Source organism: Diuraphis noxia, unplaced genomic scaffold (genome assembly GCF_037042655.1).
Source record: "Diuraphis noxia isolate RWA-SAM2 unplaced genomic scaffold, SU_Dnox_SAM2 contig0001, whole genome shotgun sequence".
NCBI classification, from domain to species: Eukaryota; Metazoa; Arthropoda; class Insecta; order Hemiptera; family Aphididae; genus Diuraphis; species Diuraphis noxia.
The window spans coordinates 47,621,241-47,643,733 of NW_028301711.1; the positions used below are offsets into that span (position 1 = coordinate 47,621,241).

Sequence of the window (22,493 nt, forward strand, 5' to 3'; positions counted from 1 at the left end):
GACAAAAATTATACATGAACGTAAAACTTTATGTTAATGTTTAACTAAGCAAAGTTTATATATTTGACGATTTAATACAGCCAAACAAATGACAGTTTGAGGATATATTGTCTGGCAAAATAACTAGCTCTCCCTAATGGTCAGTGATCTAACCAATTTTTCTTACTTTTTTATATAATATAAATACTTAATTTTAAGTTACCTACAATTTTTTTTTGCATGCATAATATGCGGTATAATATGTACTGTGCCAAACGCGCCATCTGTCGTAAGTACGCACGTATTGTGATTATGTCATATTTTTTAATAATTATTATTGCGCATTGAGCGAGTAGCTGATAAGTAACAGGAACTGCGCCGAATCAAACATATAAATACGACATAGCTTTTGCAGTAAAAAATCTTCAACAATTATTGATGTATAGACGTATTGTCATATTATATTATAATATAAATATGATTAAAAACAGTTTATTAACAGTATAAAACTATATAACTATACATATTGGTTATACTCACAGTTTTCTATGTGTCAACACAACAACACATGAGTAAGTCTGCAATTATACACTTATTATAATGTACTATATAGTATAGGTACATCTATACTATAAAATACTATCTATGTGTCTACTGTAAATATTATATAATATAAATATATGTCTGTGTACTTTGTGTAAAAAATTAAACAGAAATTTCAAATTTAAAAGTGTAGACTGCAGGTGGTTGTTGTGATGGAACACTAAACATAATATAATATTATGTCACTGATTTAGTCGATTTTGGTAGGCGGAGACCACATGACGTATGCGAGGAGCGGGCGGATCCAGCTGGCTGTAGAGATTATAATATAAAAGCTTGTTTAATGTACAATATTTCAAGTTACTACTCTTAAAATTAATATTTAGTTTGAACATGACTAAAGTTAAGATGAAAACATAATTCTACATCAATAACTAAATGACATAATTACCTGACTTACGACAGAGAGAGATGGCGAGGCAGTGAAGGCAACAATGGTCCTCAACGGACCGGTAAGCTGAGAAGAAGAAGAAAATTAAAATATAGGAGTTGTATCTATCAACAAAACATATAAAATAACTGTGAAAATTGATTTTTCTAATTATCTGTGCTGCAAAGTTTTGAATTACGGTTCCATAGTTTATTTTTTCTGATAAGTCTTTTTCAATTGTTAGTGTTGCTAAACCTGTTAATCTCTGTTGGTACATGGAATTTCTTAAATATTTTTCGATAAGTTTTAATTTAGAGAAATTGCGTTCATTTGCAGCTGAAGTAATCCGTATGATGGTCATTGGTCAGTAATATACGCAACGCAATACAAAAATTTGGAAAGCATCCATTTGTTTTTTTTTTATATATAAAGGAGAACTCTAATTATTGGTGTTGCAGACTCGTCTACAATATTTCCAAAAATAACAATTCTTGATACAATTCATCGCCACAAATTACAAATATCATTATCTTAATTTACTGTAGTCTGTATATAAGGCATAAAACATGATACGTACAATGACGTTTTAATAGCTGTTACTGAGACAGTGGCGCCGAACCCCATGTTTAGGTCGGGCCATGACCCTACATATTTTAAAAATTTAGGATAGGGCCACTTGAAATATTTTTCACCCTAATAGATTTTTAGGACTTCATTGGCACTGAGTATTGGACTGAAGTACGAATCGAGATTGCCAATTCTGTAAACAAATCCAAATAATTCATTGAAATTGTTAGCATGTTGAAATATATTTGTTACTGTTTCTAAAGCTCCATCTATAACTATTAAAAAGCATGAAAACTTGAAATAATATTTCGGGTATTGGATTGGATTAGCATTAGCTTTTTCGTAATCAAATATTTTCTTCTTCTTTCTGATATACGGGACTGTTTGAAAATTGTTTCAAATGAAACGGATCCTGCTAAAACGTTTAATTCAGATTTCGGCTTATTTGGCTGTTTGTTACCAGGAGAAATAATCGTAAACAAAATGATAGTTAAAAATAAATTCAAAAAGTGATAAAAATAATTTTATAGTTTTCCAATCACTGAATTTTGTAGGAACACGCCGTACCTATAGGTATATCGGGAAATATTTTATATTAAAATGTTTCATATTATTAAATTAATTAATTATATTGAGTATAACAATAGTCAATAATAATATAGGTAATATAGGTAATATATAATATTTTATATGGGATGTACTGGATGTAGACGATGTAGTTATTATTGATGTTCGGCGACGTCGTAATTTTGGGGAAAAAGTAATAATAGATACCGACACTAAAATTAAACAATAATAAAAACCAATTGCATAATATATCGTTGGCTTTTTGATACTGCCAGTGACAGGCACTTAGTCGTTAACAAATTACAAAAATATATTTTTACTTTATAAACAAACATTTATACGTATTATCTGAAACATACCTATTTAAATTCTAAATCGTTGCTAAAAGGTTTGCAAACATTTTTATTTACATGATACACTGTATTATTATTTTATATACGTGAAGCCCGCGTAGGACGCAGCTATACTCAGTAGTGTTCCGATAATAGGGCATAATATGCGGGCCCGTCTCAAGCTTTTCCTAAAATATCATGTTTATAGGACGTATACGGTACACTCTCAAATAAACCATAAAAAATAAGAAGTATATTAATTTTTTTTTAAATATATATATTCTAAATTTAAAAATTACCTATATAAATTAATACTATTTGATATTAAATAAGACTGATCATAATACCACAGAATAGATAAATATTACATTATTTTAATGCATTATTTATTTTGCATAATTGCATAAATAAAAGTATAGTAGGTTTTTAATGAACCGTCGAGCAACGCGGCCAATAACAAGTCACGGGTATAGTTGACCAATATTTATACAGTTCTATTTATGTCATCGATATTCCACAAAAAATGTACAAATAATAAATATTACGGAAAAATAAATCTCCAAACAATCGTTATTAGTGGTATTTCCTGAAATCGTCGTTGTCAGTCTTTTGTACTATACTACATCTACATATTGTGTACAATTTATTTAAATAATTAATTTTTATAATTTTGTTTTGATTCCCTTTATTAAAAATATCATAGTAATTTTTTGGTTATCAATTAAACCTCTCTCCAAAACTCTTATCGTAAAAAAAAATAATAAATATCTATAATTTGGCGTTTTTCAGTAGTTAAGCGTAGTATACGAGTATACTCTCATAAAAATTGATGGAAACATCACTGGCTGAATACGCATAGTACCTGACACGAGTGACACGTTACCTATAAATGTAATAATATATAATCCAACATTCAAACTCATCAACCGTCTCAAACCACTTAAGAAGGGTAAAATAAATGTGAACCAAAAAAATGTTATGTCTAAAATTAAAATAGGCCTTTCTTATCGTGCACACAATCGAATAAGAGCTATGCAGAATCTCTCGAGATTCTAATAAAATTAAAAAATTATTGTGTCCTAATGATTCATATATCTTATAACGGGTAATGAGTATGCCTATAATACCCAAATGCAGTGGCCATGATGACGATAAAATTGTTTTCCACGCGATAATAATGTTTGCCACACACTGCAGCGGTGGCGGTAAAATTCTTTTGTTTTGGCGGTGGAGGATCTAAAAATATTGTGTAGGCTTCATTTTTGTATAACTGCTACCGCCACCGCTATTGCTGCAGTGTGTAGGACACTAGGACTATAGATAAAGTACTTAATTATTTATGACTTGGACCCTTGGCTGTAGCCCATAAGCGCAAAATATGACCCAAACGAAACCCGGAAGCGAAAAAATAAATATATCCCATAAGCGCAAATTAAATTTATAAAAAAAAGTGTATTTTATTAAAATCATAATATAGTTCATTTTTATTAAAAACATATAGTTATTAATACTATGCTACCTATTCGTGATTATAAAATTAATAAAATAATTTTAATTAGTATAAAAACACCCACAAACAAGATAATCGATTTAATTTAAAACATTATAATTAAAAATTTACATGAGAAAAAAAATTGTATTTATTTAATAGCAACAACTAATAACCATTGTCGACGATGTTTTGTCAATAAAAATAAATAAATAAATAATTAGTATAATATTATAAAAAGTACGTTAATATTTAAATTTAAATTTGAAACCCAAAGTTTTTAAGTAATACAATCTTGAAATGTATTTTTCTATGTATAAGTTAAGTTCCATGCTTTTATATTGGAGTTGACTTTAGAGCATGCGTTTTTGTAGTTTTTCGTCCATTTGATTGCATTTTTAAGTAAATTTCTGCCTTGTGTTGTTCGAGCACTTCGATAAAATTATAAATAGGTGGGTGTGGGTTATAAAATTGATCTTTCAAATGACGGTGGTATTATTCTGGACCATTAGTAGTCCATATACCACTATACCACTACTAAGGTACAAAAAGCCAAATTCGTTTTGCGCTTTTGGTCTATCGAACAAAATAGACAATTTGCGATTTTGGGCTTCACCGGGATCCTTTAATCGTGCCATCGTGGTCTTACCGCCTCAAAAAGCTGTTTGATTGCACGACAGTAAAAAGTAATATACTAATATGCACTATATCTACCTATATAGTATACATGCTATATTGAAATGGCAATAGCCAATAAGCTATGAGTTATAATATTATTAGGTGTTACGTTTAAACGTTTATTTCTAGACTAATATAGTGGTTAATTTTATTATTGATGGGTGGGGAAGGGGTTGCGAATATTTGTTTAGTTACTGGTATCGGTATGGACTTTGGACTATAACGGAGGTCTCTTTTTTTGTATGTTGTCTTTATAGACGATGAGTGATGACAATGTCAAACGACAAACAGATATAGATATCGACTATCGCGGTTATACAATGGACATAAAAAACAATGTTAAACCCAAATGTCTACGGACGACGTTCGTTATTTTAGCTATAATCTATCAACTTCGTGGTGAATGCTCACTAGCTGCTAATAGTAACAACAACACAATAATATTATGATTCGTGGAGGTTTGATTAAATACACTGTTAATTTTTTTTAAAGGCACCTTATTATAGAGCTTATTTCAATATTTTTTATAGTTTTAGGGTAAATTTTATCTTTTAATTCTATAATACACTATTTCGTGATGTTTAGTGCATAATATGAGACCTAAAAATTATAATGTCTATGTTATAAACATATATGGGTATAGGTTATATATTTTCTATTAGCCGTTTCGTACATAATTATTATTATATCATATTTAATTAAATAATCACATAATATAACTATAATAACTACATAATCCAATACCTATAATAAGAGAAGCGAGAACAGACAAGCAAGTTTTTTATTAATTATTTATTATTAGAATAAACGGGATGGTCGCTATATTATAATAATACTATCAACTATGAAGGTAGTTGGTACTATATATTGTGATTGTCTATCTCTATTGCAATAATAATAATAATTATAATAATATTAATATACTGTTCACAGGCTCACAGCGCAGTTGGTCGGTCGACGGGATTGCCCAAACGTGACGTCACCCACTCATACAGTACCCACACGACATGTCGGCGTCGATATGTTATTTGCAGCACGTCTATTCTTAGTTTTTACTGCCGAAGAAACATTTTACTGGGTATTTCCTGATGTTGAAGTAAACCTGAACCCCGCGACGTTTATTCACGGTACGTTTATTCAAACAATACCATTTCCTATTATAATATTATTTCCGACGTTTGGCGGGCGACAATATCCTCTTATTCCTCTTTGGTCGGTCAACACTGGCACCGCTGCAGCCGTATTTTATCCGCGTCCGTTTCCATCGTCAGACCACATCGGTCCTGATCGGTAGGTACCGTTTAAAAGTGTGGTTTTTTTCTTCGTTTTACCGCTCCTTGAATGTTTATGTGTGTGCATAATTAATACAAAACGTCGTACGATATTAAAACTTATAAGCAGTGCACAACACTATTCGTCGTATGCAGTGATGAAACGATTTTTGATCTCTACAGACCGGCCCGACAAATTATAAGCGACACCATTTATTACGGAGGGTCATTGAGGTAATATGCAGTCACGTACCATATATTATTCAGTTTTCCTATTGTAATTTGTTGGAACAAACAGTTTCATACATCTCGCTATGCCTGTAATTTATTAATTAAATTGTATTGTACTTAGGTAGGTAAGTGCCTAATATTATGATAATATTATGGTCAATATGGCTATGGGTTGGATAAACCTGCAAGGACGACTTTAGTAAAATAATCGCGTACCTATAGTAAAAATGTTTAGTATAAATTAAGGTTCTGTCCACTATTCAACATAATTGCAATTTTGTTCATAAAAGCATACCAATGTAGGTAGGTATAGTATAGTATAGTACCTACCAACTAAACTACTGTTAATGTGTTCCTATATATATATATATATATATATATATATATATATATATATATATATATATATATATTCCCTTCTATATATTAATAAATTACATTATTACAGTTATGTTATTTAAAGTATTTAAAGAATGTCCAATATTTTTGATGCTGTACAATTTATATATTTCAGTGGTGGCTATCATATAATCTGTGTGAACACATAAATATAATATTTGGTTGGTGGGTAGTTGGGTCGTAGTTAATTCATAATTAATTTTTCAAACAACAAATCGTAGTATAGTATAAGTGTCTGTTACATAATAAAAATAATAGATGTTGTATTGAGATGAATTGTTGTATAATAAATAAATTAAAATAATTATTAATCACCCTATTAGATTTAATTTTTTTAGCTAAGCTAGAATTGTTCAATGTTTTAACAGGATTTGAATTTTTAAAATTCTGAAACTATGAATGTAAATAATGTAATTTAAACAATTGACAGTCTAAAATACTTTAAATGAGAGGTTGGAAATTTGCGGGCTTCATGTGGCCTTTATACTATTTTTTTGTGGTCAGAGAGTAAAATGTATAATTTGTATAAGAATCAAAAACAAGGATACTAGTATGGACTGAAATCTGTAGATCAAAGTGCAGTTTGTTTGTTGATACCTTGCTCAATTTATAAACCTTACATAATTATGAACTTGAACAAACTAAATTTGATATTATATGAGATTATAACAACTACACATTTTTGTTTAAAATAAAATAAGGTATATTCAAACTGTGCCCCATGAAAAATTCATATTTATTTTTTGGCTCTTGACATTAAAAATGTTGCTGACCACTTGTTTGAATGACTGCATAAAAATTTATTTTTTTGACTACTTTCAGCTTCCAAAAATTTAATAAACATCCTAAAAATGTTAAAAAATTCAAATGAAATATGTAATTGGTCAGAAATCTAAAAATCAGAGGGGTGGAGACTAGACATATGTGATATGCTCGAGGATATGCTTGAGTACCTATAAGAAATTCAATTCTGAGAGAACATGTACAATCCATCTTTCTAAGGATATTTTATAATACATATTTATTGCTACTATTAATACTATATGTTTATTGCTTAAAGTATTATTATATGAATACATTTTTTAAATATTATTTATAACTAGAGCTCAGATTTTATAGCACCAAAAATAACTGAAATGTGTGGTGATATGACCTAAAACTCTTAAAATAAGCACTATAATATTATAGCATATGCCCTAAAGAAATGAAAAATAGCAAAAAAGAAAATTCATTTTAAAATTTATAAAATTTTAATCGTATGAATGTACTACAAAATACATAAATATGAGCCGTACAACCGATAAGGAGCCATAATTGTTAACATTATTCTATTGATTAAATTTTAATATGAAAAATCATGTGGATATTTATTATTTTTCTGATGGATTAAAATAAATGACAAACTTTTTAAAGCTACCACATAATACAAACTAGATTAATCAACATACAAAATAAAATGGTATGTTCTGAAAATTAGCAAAATGAAGCACTAAAAAGCCTAAAATACTTTGAATATGCAAATAAAATAATATTATTATTAATATGTGTTTTATTTTATATTGAAGTCCTTTATGCATAAAACAAATAGTTCACTCTGCTATTTTTATGTGTATCCTATAAAAATAAGCAAATGCTATAAAATCCGAGCCCTGATTATAACAATTCATATTATATCATAATATTATTAATATTAAAAATAAAGCCATTGCTCTATTAAATACTATATATGGTGTGAATAAAGGTTCATGAATTAATTAATAGCTTAAAATTAGTCTAAATATTTTTGTAAAGAAATGTAATTGTGTATAGAATAGGAATGGCTCGTGTCTTATTTTAAAATAACCAATAATTATTATTTACTAACAATAAAAAATTATAAAATGATAAAATGTATATAAACATTTTGGCTCTTGATATCAATGTATATTTTATCCATATGGCTTGTGGACTTATTCATATTGGCTACCCCTGGTGTAGAAAGTAATATTGTATCTACATATTATTATGTATTTTCAATACTAATAAATATTTTTATATAGGTACCTATTATTCAAAGTTAAATAAATTAAATATCAATATCTTGGTATGCACAAAGAAACCAAAAACCATACTAGCTGAAATATTTGTAGATAACCATAAGCTTGACCAAGTCAGTGAATTCATATATTTAGGTAGCATGATTACAGTAGATGGTAAGGACATCATAGAAATTTAAAAACACATGGGTGGCTAAGGGTTTTGAGGGATTCAGACGATTCAGTAGAAAATACAAACTATTCACATCTAAGAAATTAAACATTAACATTAGGAAAAGACTTGTAAAAAAATATATCTTGAGCATAGCGTTATAATATGGTTGTGAAATTTGAGTAATAAATAAAACTTAAAAGAAAGGCATTAGAATAATTGGAGAATGGAGACGTGGTTCTGGAGACACATAATAGATAGTGTGAACAAATAATCGAGATGGTCTAGGAATAGTTTAAAGAATGATCATTATTGGACACCATTAGAGTGAGAAAATCAAAAACGGTTGAACATAACTTAGACACCAATAAACCAGTTGCAACTTGAGTAGGTTATGAAACAGATAATATGTTTTATGACAGAATAACCCATTTTATTCTGTCATTTTTAATATTTTCAAACAAAGTCGGACTTAGTGTCTTCAAAGAAATCTAAAAAATATGACAAAGTATATTAATAACCCCTGGTAAACCTTATTTCTATTCTCTTCCCAAACACAAAATTATTTTTTTCAAAATTGTGATACCTACTTATAGTTTTGGGTAGTTAAGATACGGTGGTTATATGCATAATTGGTACATTATGGTTATACTATATATTTAAAAGTAAAAAATCCTCACCTAAACATGTAGTAATGTGTGTTCTTTAATTATTATTATATTTAATTAAAACTTTTATGTTGGCATTAAAAAATAATCCATGTAATGTGTAGTACCTATTTTGTAGTATTTTTATTTCCTAGATTTTCAAGTTTGTAGGTTTATATATTTTGTTTATTTCATAGGCAATGATTTACTAGTAACTAGTTGAATCTTGATTTGTTTTTATAGTTGACCACTTAATTTTAGACATTTGATTTGTAGTTTATGTAATTTATGAAAGAAGCGTAAAAAAAGTAATAGTATTTAGGAAAATGTACCTATTAAAAAATGTTATAATTTATACTAAAAAAAATATTACAAACACCTTCCTTTTGCAGTTTTGCTTTATTATTATTGATTAAACTAAGGCTTAGAAAAAATAGAAACCAACTGAATCAAATTTGAGTTTTTGGTTTATAGTATTAAATCATAATTTTTTCAAGATCAGATCTTAACAAGGTTCCAAGATAAAAAAATATATGCTTATAACTAGAGCCTGGATTTGTATGCATTAAAACGTATCATAATATGCCTATTATTTGCAATAAAAATCATAAAAATATGCAACAAATATGCAGTAAAAAAAAATTAAATTTATAAATAAATTCATAAATATATTTTTTTTTTTTAAATAAAGTAAAATATGCAACTCAAAATGTGTTTTTATTCTTTATTTTTAAGATTAATTATTAAATGATATTCAAGTTTTTTTTTGGTAAAACTATGCAGTCTTATCTGTTAATAAATACTTGTATATCAAAAATTATATTTCACAATCAACTGAAGTTATTGGGGCAAATTTAAAAGAGCTTAAGATCATTGGGTCTTAATAGTTTATCTAGTTCAACTGCTTTTGATTCCCCATTCCCCTAATAATACTTTGTGAATTTTACGTAATACTTTTAGGTCTTTGTTTTTGAAGAAAATATCATTTAATTTTGAACAGCTGATTAGAAAAAGGTTAATATTTCAAAATCAAATTTTTGGAAGTTAATAAAAACTGTTTATTTCCTTAATTTTTACTTGAATCGAAAACTTGCCTGTACAATATACATAATTTAATACCTAAGCTCTAACTTCCAAAAATATGAGATCTTAATAATACTATCAGTTTTGTTTTACGTATTTTTGGAATATTAACCTACTTTTTCTAATCAGCCATTCTTTTGTTTTTAATGTTGCCCCTTTAGGCCTAGGAATAATGTTTATTTATTCTTCTAATTCACTTATTAAACAATAACATTCAGATAAAAGCAAATTGTGTGTTTCTAGTTTTTTAATTATTTTAACTAAAAATGACATATAATTTAATATTAGTATTAATTCATTCACAACCAATCTATATTTAATAATATCAACTATCAAATACTTTTTTGTCACATTATCCGTTGTCTTCTGGGAGTTTTTCAATTACCTTTTGGCATTTTATAAAATATAGCAATGACTATCCATGTTCCCCACCTAGATGTTACTGGGACGGGCGGTAAAGGTATATTTTCCATAAATTAAATGTATTACATTGTTAAGTTATTAACGATAACATTGTGATTACCTCAACTATTTCTAATGTATATATGTATCATATGTTACATATAATACGTATTTTAGATTAAGATAGCTAAAACTGTGTTGCTAATTCCGCGTCCTACCACTCCTACCGACCAACATTTTTTCGCTTAAATATGATAAAATATGCAAAATAAAAATTAAGCAGTGAATTCCAATTTCTATGATTCATGAAGATTATTAACAAAAATATAAAAAAGTGAAAAGGAAAATAATATTCAAAAACATACAAATCCGGGCTCAACTTATAACCAAAATTAATTTTCATTACGTATCCTTAATTATTAAATATTTTTATTTAGATTTTTTAAATACTAATTGGATACTGTATGACAATTTTATTTCTAGTTATTTAAAGTCTTTACTTAAACAAGGGTGTTTAAAATGTCTTAAATTTAAATGCCCAAGTTTTTCTATTATTTTATCGTTTGGAATTTGTTTAGATTTGTGGCTTGTTCAACACTTAATGTTGTTTTATTAGTTAAATTAATTATTATTTTATATATTTTATAGGTGATTAATACCATTAATACCACTAAAAATGAGTGAACAAAGCATCGATTACACATTTGATGCTGGAGCTATCATCTCTAATAAACAAAAACCAAAGAAAAAACAAAATAATTCAAAGAACAAAGTATCAGGCGTTAAAAAAAATAAGGTTGCTAAAAAGATATTGGATGATTGGGTAAATGATGGTTGTATTTACAGTGAAAATTTAAATCTCGATACAAGTGGAACTTTACCAATCTCAAATGAAGTTGTACCAAAGAACAAATTATCAAACACTAAAATTATAATGAGTGAACAAACCACCCGTTGTACATTAGATGCTGGAGTTACTACTTCAAACAAAGAAAAAAGAAAAAGAAAAGAAAAAAATAATTTAAAGAACAACATTAAAAAAAATAAAGTTGTTGAAGAGTTATTGAAAGATTGGGAAAGCGATGATTAAAATACAAGTGAAATGTTATTTAATAAATATCCTGTAAGATAACCATAAATAATAATTTAAATATTTTTTTGTTGATGGTTAATCTTCTTTATATTAGATTCAATAACTTTTTTTTTAATAAACGCATTTTACAAAATGTTTATTTCTGCTGTTTGGTTGTACACTTAACAGGCCCTATTATTTATAAAATTTCGAACTGCACACTTAATTTTACTGCTTTAAACAAAATTTGTATGTACTAGTGCACTACTATCTTAGAAAAAGCAATGTATTGCATATATTATATACATATAAGTATTACATATATATAAGTATAATAATTTAACAATGCAATCAAATAAAACAAAAAAATTCAGGTAATACTCATATTTTCTAGTAGCAAGTATATTATATAATTTTTGTTTGTAGACCATAGTGCATACATGTTAAAATTGTTGTGCACACTTGTACATTTGTGGTGCACATAAAAATAGGGTCTGGTACACTAGTACCAATCTTTAACGTGAGCTGGTGTGCCAACTATTGTCTGTCCAATATATTGAAGTATAAAGTATAATATGTTAAAAATATTGTAGATACACCAAACCATTTAGATATTTTCATAAAATTTGGACCAAATTAGATATTTAAACAAAGAGTAACAATTTAGTTATTTTGTTGTAATTTAAAAATATTATTATTATTATTATTATTTTTTTTTTTGGTAAAATCAATTAAATCTACTGTATTACTAGTAATAAAATAAATGACTTTAATAGTGACTATAATATCAGTAAATCAGATGCATTTACTCTTTAGTAATATTGACTGACAGATCATTTTCGCTCTGAATCATTTTTAAAACAATTTTTTTTACATTTATTTTTAATCATTCTCTTGGAATGTATATATTTAAATTAACTCCTCGATTAATGAAATAAACTGTTATATAATACACTAAAATATGAATAAAGAGAAGATAATTTTCCCCAACAAATCTTACTATCCTACGTCCCTACCAGTCCAGGCAGTCCATATATACTAAAAAAAAATATTCCACATTGGTGTGGTGTATAGTTATACCAATATAATAGATATACTGACAATTTTAATGTAGTTGGTACCTACCAATATGTTATAAGTGTGTGTATACATATTATATGTTATTATATAAGTATATTGAAAAAAATATCCTTGATGAAATTTACATTTATATTTTGAGTACTGCGAGCTTTACAGATGTGACAAAGGATTAAGTTTACACAAATTGTAAACAGATATGGATATTATTTTTATTTTTAATCTAGTGTTTATACCTGCAATCTGTACATAAAAAAGTACCTACAGTCCTACAATAAACATCAAGGATAATACTTATGTAAGTAGCAGCTTGAATATCTTGAGGGAAGAACCAACCTGCAGTGAAGGTCTTTCGTCTGATAGGAATATTAAAAAAAAAACCGCTCTCAAAAGCTTCTAATACTTGATCAATAATTATGTAAGTAATGAAAATATGCAATATGGGTACAAGTGTAACATATTAATCAATCTCGCATGATATATGATTGAAATAATCTTATTATGTATAATACTATAATAGTCATATACTCATATAATGATAAAAAAGTATCTCACCAGTCGTTCGAAGTTTTAAGCACTCGAACGTGAATTTGTTATTTTTCGGAAACTCCGCCATAAAAGTATGTAGAACGAATTATTATTTATTTATTATTATTAATTATTAATTATTAATCTATAAGATCTAACGTAAGTTTTTAATTATTCGTTAAAATATTATTGGAAGAACATAATATTAGTTAATAACGATATTTTTTTATGATTTCAAGCTAAGTGTGTTAATTACGATAAGAAAAATGTATTTCTTATTACGCTACCTATATATCATTATAAACGCATAAAACATTTTCAGAAAATTTACCCGACGTGGTTTGATGATTAAACGTACCTACCTATTTTAATTTTAACTTTGTCATTTAATTATCTGTGGGTAACGATAAAATTCGTCTAGCTATACACAAATCGTTAACCTAAACGTACCTGCCCATATGAGATAGTTAAATACCAACCGAGTATAATTTCGCCATGTAGGTAGGTACTACTACTGTGCTTTATGCTTCTATCAAAATACGCCGGTTACATAACTTTTGTAATTCTATGCCATTATTTTAAAAATGTATACATTATATTTAAATATTATAGTTGATTTGGCAACATATTAACAATATGCATATACGTCGTAATTAAACTGAAGTTTATTTGTTTTTATATGATACCTGAAAAAGTGAAAAGTATACATTTTTGTGTAATACCTAAAAGAAGTGAAACCCTAAAAGAATAATACCTAATGCTCTTAATTATCATTTTTCTTGACAATTTCAAGTCGTAAAAATATTTGTTTAGGCAATATTTATAATTTTTATTCTGTACGACTGTATGTATTTTATTTTTATATCTTATATATTGGGAATATAAATAATTTAATAATTATTCCGGCGATCGCACGAGTTGTCATCATCGCACAAAAATTTAGTGTTAGCTTATTATAATAATATATCACATAACGACGCATAATATTATATAAATTCAAATATGTTATTTATAATTTTTTTTTGTTTTTGGCATATAATAAAATATAAAATGGGTTTATATGTATAAAAGTGCCATCAAATACATTTTTTACTATAATTTAAAGATAAAATAGAATTAATAGAATTAACTACCGCTGTCAATAATATGTTAAAACTTTTACTTTTATCAATTGGTTATTATAAAAAATATTATTTTAATGTTTATGCCTACATACCTTGTAATTGTTAAAGATATATATTATAAAAAATGTAACATTGATTAGAATAAAAGTTACTACATATACCTAGCTAGTCAATAACATATTTGTCAGCTATTTCTATTGCATATTTAGGTACATGTGGTTACATCAGACACCCATACCTATAATATAACTGTTCGTATTAAATATTTTTAGAGATTTGTTTTTAATCGATATAGTTAATAGTAATAAGTTTAACATATTAACATTATTTTATAATATATTAGATATGCTTGAACGTTAAAATTAAACGATTTAATGTATAAATGTTTTTTCAAGTTTTTATGAAAACTATTTACGTGTCTATATGCCAACATTCCATTATTTATTTAATAGGTAGGTACTGAATACCTTGTATTCATAATATGATTTGTTCATTTATAGGTAGCTATATGAAATCATAAACGTGCGCAAGAGGAGTGAGTGCATATGGACACCCTACGACATTTTGTAATTGGGGCACTAAAATTTAAATCCAAAAGAATATGGACAGTATTTTAATTGATGTTGTCTCGTGATAAAAAATTATATGTAATAAAACGTAAACTATTATAGATTTGCATGGAATGACTTATTATGATTATTATACAGCTAAATATTATTGATTACACAATGATAAATAATAAATTGCAATGATTGTTATTACCCCCCCCCCCTTGGCGTAAAAAGAAGGATACAGTGATAACTCATTAGTTTTAATTGTATAATGCAGTGTCGCAGTGATAACACATTAAGCACTAGTACCTCAAAAACATAGGAAATATGACAAAAACGAAGTACGAATCCAAACGGTTAAACGCTTTTAGTGATGTGTAGAAAGAAAAGCCCCCCCACTCTTGGATAATTCCTAGCTACGCCACTGAACACAATCAATATTCTAAGTTTTAAGCTTTTACTGTAATAATAAAGAAAAAAAATAGTTTTAAGACTTACACAGTTACACATTCATAGAACATAATAGTTACAAATTAATTAAAAAGTATTATATAATATTATATATTTTTATGTAAATGTTTGAATTTGTATTGTGTTCTATTCATCTTATCAAAACTACAGTTTTGCAGACAATGAGTTAATTATGAGAACTGAAGATAATAATAAATAATATAGCACTACCTATAAGTTATCACAATGAAAAGTAAACCATTTTTTAAGTATAGATATTGGAAGCGGTGATTTCCTGTTTTGTTAACGACCAGCAGTGTCCAGCACACGTATAACATAGAAATTTAGACGTGTTTTTATTCAAACATTCAGCGTATCATCGATCTAGTAAAATGATAAGCATCAATTCTGAAAACGGATTGAATTTTTAGAAAATTTTTTGTAAAATTATGAGGTTCATTGACTACCACATTTTTATTTAGTTTCTCCAAAAATTTAAATACGAGAGTTTTTGATTTGTATTGGTGCATTTTTTTTTTTTTTTTTAATTTAAACTTTGTGGATACAATGAATTTCAACAATTACAATTAAAATTACAATTAAGAATTTCAAAATACAAATACAATGAATACAGACAATACAGTTACAAATACAATAGAAATAGTATAATATAAAATTAGATTAAAAAGCCTGAATGGTTAAAGAAAGATAATATTTATAATAGGGTACATTTTATAAATAAATATTTTTATTTTTCTGATTAGGTGGGAGGAGGGGAAAATGTATAGAAGAATAAAATCAAAACTGCTGGAAGTCAATCTTCAGTAGACTTGACGAATAACTAAAATCTGTTTTCAGAATTTAATATTTATATCGCTTTACTTTATCAATCAGTACCAAAGTTAAAACTAACAAATTTCTGGATTCCTATGTCTCAAGTGTGTTATAAATAAAGATTGAAAATCACATATTCTTATACTCTTTTTACCGTGTGATAATAATACATCTATAAAACCATAACGTGTAATGCCAATATGCCATGTTCTAAAAATTTGAACTAAAGTGTTTTAATTTAAAGTCGTACATACAAATCAAAATTGTATCACCTAAATTATCATTCTAGTTTCTGATTATTTTTGAATGTCTACAGAGATAAATTACAGTTAATATATGCAGCCTACAGATAGCACTTTTGGATAAAATAATGCTAATATAGGTAAGTTATTAATTTTAATTTATTATTTAATTTATAATCGATTTATATCTGTTAAAGAATGAGGAACTTCCGCGTAATACATATATAGGTATACTTGATTGTATACCTATTAGATGATCATTATTCGTTTATTAATCTGAAAAGTGAAAGTACCTTGGCAAGTATAATTTATAAATCAAATACCTATTCATATTATGTACAGAGTGATTCACCAAGCATGCTCACCCCTTTTTCTTTAATAATGCAGTCATTCAAATTTCAAAATCTGATTCCTGGGATATTTAAATAAACTTTATTAAGACCGAAATTGAATCTCTTGATATTGCTTATTTTACCGTTAAATCAAGAATTGAAAAAATGATCTTTCATTACCTAAGTATATTAAACAATTTCAATAACCAAAATTTTAATAATTCAATAGGTAATTAAAGAAAAAAAGCGGGTAATTGGATGTCGCTCTGCTGTACAGTAGTTTTCAAGTGAGTTACTGTAAAGGATGGTATAAAATTTGAATTCAATGATATACCTAATAATAATATTAATATTTTCAAAAAAAAAATTAGTTAGGTAGGTACCTATAAAATAAATTTCAAATTAATTTAATCAGATTCATTACGTATTCAACCAGTCAAATCACTTAGACATTCATAGCATATACAATTTATTATAAAGTATTAATATAAGTCATCATTAACAATATTAGCTATTAATATTAGAATATAAAGTAGGTATACTCTATACATTTCAAGTACCTACCAAAAATAATATTTTTAAATTACAACAGTATAACTAAAATTGTTATTCTTGGTTATTTAATATGTAATTTCATCCAAATTTGAACTTAAAATAACTATATATTATTTAAAAAAGACCGTGTCTGTATATAGGTTTTAGATTTTTTTGTCGTAGAATTAACAACTTACGCGGAACATTGTTTTAAATTTTCAATCCTTAGCTATAAAAACGTTTTATAAATTTTTAATTAAATAAATTTGAATTTTAAACAGTTATAAGATAAAAATGTGCCTATATGTATTTTTAATATTTTTCAACTGCTATTATATCAACTGATGGGGAACCTCGTATTAAATTTTCAAATAATTTGAGCTAACCAATACAATTTTATTGACATTTATAGAATAAAAGACTAAGAAAACGGAAAATTTCAAATGTACCTATTCGCTCCGCTCAGAATCTAAAATGGGATGAGTATGCTTGGTGATGAATCACCTTGTATATCATAATTGTTATAAATATATTTGTTTTTATTATTATTATGTATAATCAGTTTATCACCATAACACCTACAATGGTTGTCCATGTATTATTTTATACTCAACTATAATTTCTATTATATTAGTATACAATCATATATATATTAACCATATCTGAACAATAAATAAATTGTTCGTTATAATATATGGTATACCTATAGTTTAATTTTTACACTTAGAAAAAAACGTTTAGTGAGAAATGTAATATTTCATATTTTAATATCACACATTAGGCTTGGTAACAGTATTAATCAATTTAAACTTTAACATTTGCAATGCCTAAGATTGATAACAATGATAACAATAGTTAATTGTATAGTAATTATGTATATATGAGAACGATTGGATTGGTTTTATTAATTAAACTAGTTATCGATGATTAATTTAAAATAATTATACAATATTATGCTCTATGAATTAAATTCAAAAAACTAAATCATATGGCAGACACATTGGCCCAAATAAAATACTTTTTTCGACTGGTCTAATTTTCCTCTTAACAGAAGAAAAGATGCAATCATCAACATATTCCGCATCGGTCACACCCGTCTTAAACACGCATACCTTGTGGCAAAGGGAGAAAAATCAAGGAGCAATTCTTGTGGAACTGAACTTCCAGTCAACCACATAATTACAGAATGCCTCCAACACTTAGACGAACTTGGCAGCCTCAAATCTCAATATACCCATCAACACCCTAGATGCAGCACTCTCGGACCTGACGCGGACATCAGCACATACATTTTTAAGTATTTAAACAGAACTCAATTATTGTACAGCCTATAATTGTTAAGTAAAAATTATAACTTAAGATCAATATCACCGATGTTAATTAGGAGTAAAAGTAAAAAAAATGAAGAATTCAATTCTTTAAACTGTAACTAAAAAAACTTATATATATATAATGTGTATAATGTATATTATGTAGTTACTGCGTCGAATCTTTAGGTATTTTACTGAAATAAGTTTAGAAACCTTATCTATTTATAATTTAGTTTCTGGGTAATTAATATAATAATTAAACATTTTATCATTTGTATCCATACTCATTAAAATTATTTGTCCAATATAATCTATAAAGAACTGTAGAACACATTTAATACATAATATATACACACAGTACATATGTTGATATATACACTATAACCTATATTGTACTTACGTGTATATATAGCGTTAAATAGTCTAGAAATTTTCAATTTATCATCTCTATAACGTTTGTATACAAACATTTACAACGTAAAATAACGGTTTTTATTACCGATATTACTTTCAAATAAAAATGCAATTTACTTTTTCATTTTCATTTTCTGCGAATACGGTGACTTTAAAAATAAATTTCATCGCCATCATTTATTGCGTATATATAATATATATAGCAACTTAAGTACTCTATTTAACATTTTCAATTATTAATGGCATTTAATCTTTTGTATAACAAACTGTAAATACTGTATAGTATTTATTACTTTCAATTTATTTTATAATCACATTGGTTGTAGTGTTATAGTACGTTTCAAAACGTTATATATATATCATCTCTGACCTGCAGTATATCTATATAAATCGAATTTTCTTTTCGTGTTACGATGTTTATAATGCTAGGTAACCACAGTTTTGGATAGGTAACAGCAATTTTTTTGCACCTCGCCGCCAATGGGAAAATAATTTATGTATCCACAAAATTGCTATATAGTTATTACACTTTTTTTCATGCTTCATGCAATATAATAAATATATATACAGTGTTATATGGTTATATTGGTGATGGGGGTGGTATAAATCTTTTAAAATGTACAATAGGCTTTTAATGATATTTTACTCTCAAAATCAATATTGTAGTGTAAGATAGTTTATAAATTCGAGAGTAGAGATAGTCCCTTCCTTTTCAAGACCACAACCAAAAAACTAGTATAACCTTATACTGTTTTTGTATAGGCATTGCACGATTTCCCCTGGTAAAGCTGGCCACCATTTTTCTCTTGAAACTGTTTACGACTTATAAAACTCAATTTGTAATAATAGGATTTTGGAATAATTAACTTCATAATGAGTATTGTTGTTAGATTTGTATAACTGTTTGATCGAGATCATTGAATTGTAGTATCAGCACCCATGGAAAAATCGATTTGAAAATGGTACCTAGGTGATTATATTTAAATCATCTGATCATCAGGTATTTGGCCTTATGTCATAATTTCCCATCACTGTTGTCACTTAATCTTTTTGAACTTAATTTTTATTTTTTTGTAGGTCCTCTCTTTACAAAAATATCTGGATTTAAAACTTGGATATCCATCAAAGTGAAAGGAGTACACATTATTTCAAGGAACAAATTTAAATTCAATAACAAGTGTACGAAAAACGATTCTGAGCGTAGACGGTCTGTCAGCTTATAATCTATATTATATTACTACAAGTGCTGCAGTCTTTTATCCAAATGTATAGGCATTGCAGCCTATTAGGCAAGTTAATGAAAATAGTTAACTCAATTTAAGTTAAGTTAAGAAGACACATGCTCGTTAAGTTAAAAGTTAACAATCAACAAATTATAAATTTAACTCGTTAAAAAGTTAATTATGGAAAATAGCTACTATCTTAACTCAGTTTAAAAAAAGTTAAACTATTTTTTTTAAATTAGTATGTAAATCATATATAGAGGGAGAGGCATTGTGTCTATCTAATCGAATAAATTATATCAATATACAAAATTATTTTAAAAAGAAAAAGAGCAGAAATGTTTTTGTTATACTGTTATTATTGTGTTAGAATATTTTTATTTCAAATTAATATTTACGTATAAACGAAAAATTTCAAAATGTTTTTAACTTGATGGATTATTTTTAAATCAACTGAGAATAGCTAATAGTTATTTCAACTGTCAACGCAATTAAATGAGTTAAGTTCATAAGTTGATTCATAAAAAAATAAAGATTAGCTAACTAGTTAAGTAAGTTAATAACTTAAAAAAAATAACTTTTTAACTATTTAATACTCACCTTTGCTTTTATCAATTTTATTATTAGTTACACAGTTGGTGACTAAATATGTGTAACACATATTTTACTAGCCTCGCCCTGTTTTGGAATTTAGTATTTCCGAAAACGCACATATTTTGTTTGCTATTATATTCTATTTTCTATTAATTAGTATATAATAGTTTTATAATTGATTTAACTTACTATTAATAACACATGGTATCTATAATAACATACGAAACGTGTATTTTACTGACCCCACCCTGTCTTGGAATTTTAGATTTCCCACAACGCACATATTTTTTGTTTGCTATTAAATACTAAATACTAATTGATTTTAAAATTAGTAACATATTGTAGGTTAAGGTTACTAATATACAAAACGCATATTATATGTACCCCACCCTGTTTTGGAATTTTTCTAATGTCTATTTCTAAGCTGCATTAATTTTTGAAAAAATTATAGGTATATATAGCATTTAAAATCTCACTATGTGCTTAATATAATATGTAAATTTAAGTACTTGAAAAGTTAAGTTTTCGCGGTTAATACTTTTGAATTACGCAACAAAATAATTAAAATAGTTATTCTTGTTTAAATAACTAATTCCTGTCAAATTTATTTACGTTTGAAAATTGTATTTTGACAAAATTTGAAATTCGAAAGCTAATAATGTGTTATAATATTTTTTGTAACCATGAGAACAATTTGTAAGAAACTTTTAAAAGTATTTTGACTGACAGACGAAATTTTTGTTAAAAAAATATAATTATAAATAATAAATGTCTACATATAGCTTAATAAGTGGGAAGAATGGGGGAATACCGATCGCCTAATCGAAAACTGTTATATCTCAGGTTCTAAAACTATAAATGTTATGCTACTACAATAATTGGATGCATAAACACATATTATACTGACTGCAATATGTCGGTGTCTTAGATTGTTATAACATAAGATTAAATATTTTATTTTTTTTTTTTGAATTCATATGCACCAAAATCGATTTTGGTTGTGTGTAAATATTTATGTTTTTTACAATTTTTTTATTCGTTTATCCCAATAATATTATGAGTAGTAATTTCAATTTTCTATATTTTACCAACGTTAATTTACCAACCAGAATACATTTATAAAATAAAGCAATCATCCTCAAAGTTAATGATAAATTGCTGCTTCAAAATATTATGGGACCAAATGTTGATCAGACTAATGACTGATAAGAAAATATAAAAATCTAGTCATTATAAAACAAACACACTATAGGTATAACTGTATAAGTACCTACTTAGTCCGCTTATAGTATCTAAATCTCATTTTTATAGATAAAATCAAAATACTTATTACCTAATTGAAATACAATGTTAATTATTTTAATACTTTTGAGATTTTTAAAAATATTACAAAATATGGTTCA

The 22,493-nt window shown here is 26.7% G+C and overlaps 1 protein-coding gene across 2 annotated transcripts; it reads left to right on the top strand.

The window, feature by feature from the left end:
* Nucleotides 1–369: 369 nt before the first annotated feature.
* Nucleotides 370–12,035, top strand: LOC107161444 (uncharacterized). 2 transcript variants are annotated; one of them, XM_015507855.2, is made up of 3 exons: nucleotides 370–551; nucleotides 5,519–5,712; nucleotides 11,454–12,035. In XM_015507855.2, exon 3 carries the CDS (start codon nucleotides 11,482–11,484, stop codon nucleotides 11,893–11,895), a length of 414 nt encoding a protein of 137 aa, XP_015363341.1. In that variant the 5' UTR covers nucleotides 370–551; nucleotides 5,519–5,712; nucleotides 11,454–11,481; the 3' UTR covers nucleotides 11,896–12,035. The 2 variants fall into 2 exon arrangements, with proteins under 2 accessions (XP_015363341.1, XP_015363340.1); XM_015507854.2 differs by lacking the exons at nucleotides 370–551; nucleotides 5,519–5,712 and adding an exon at nucleotides 5,723–6,090.
* The last annotated feature ends 10,458 nt before the right edge of the window (nucleotides 12,036–22,493 follow it).

What these genes read in the sequence shown, in the direction of transcription:
- LOC107161444 (XM_015507855.2), top strand. Translation starts at nt 11,482, where the DNA reads ATGAGTGAACAAAGCATCGATTACACATTTGATGCTGGAGCTATCATC.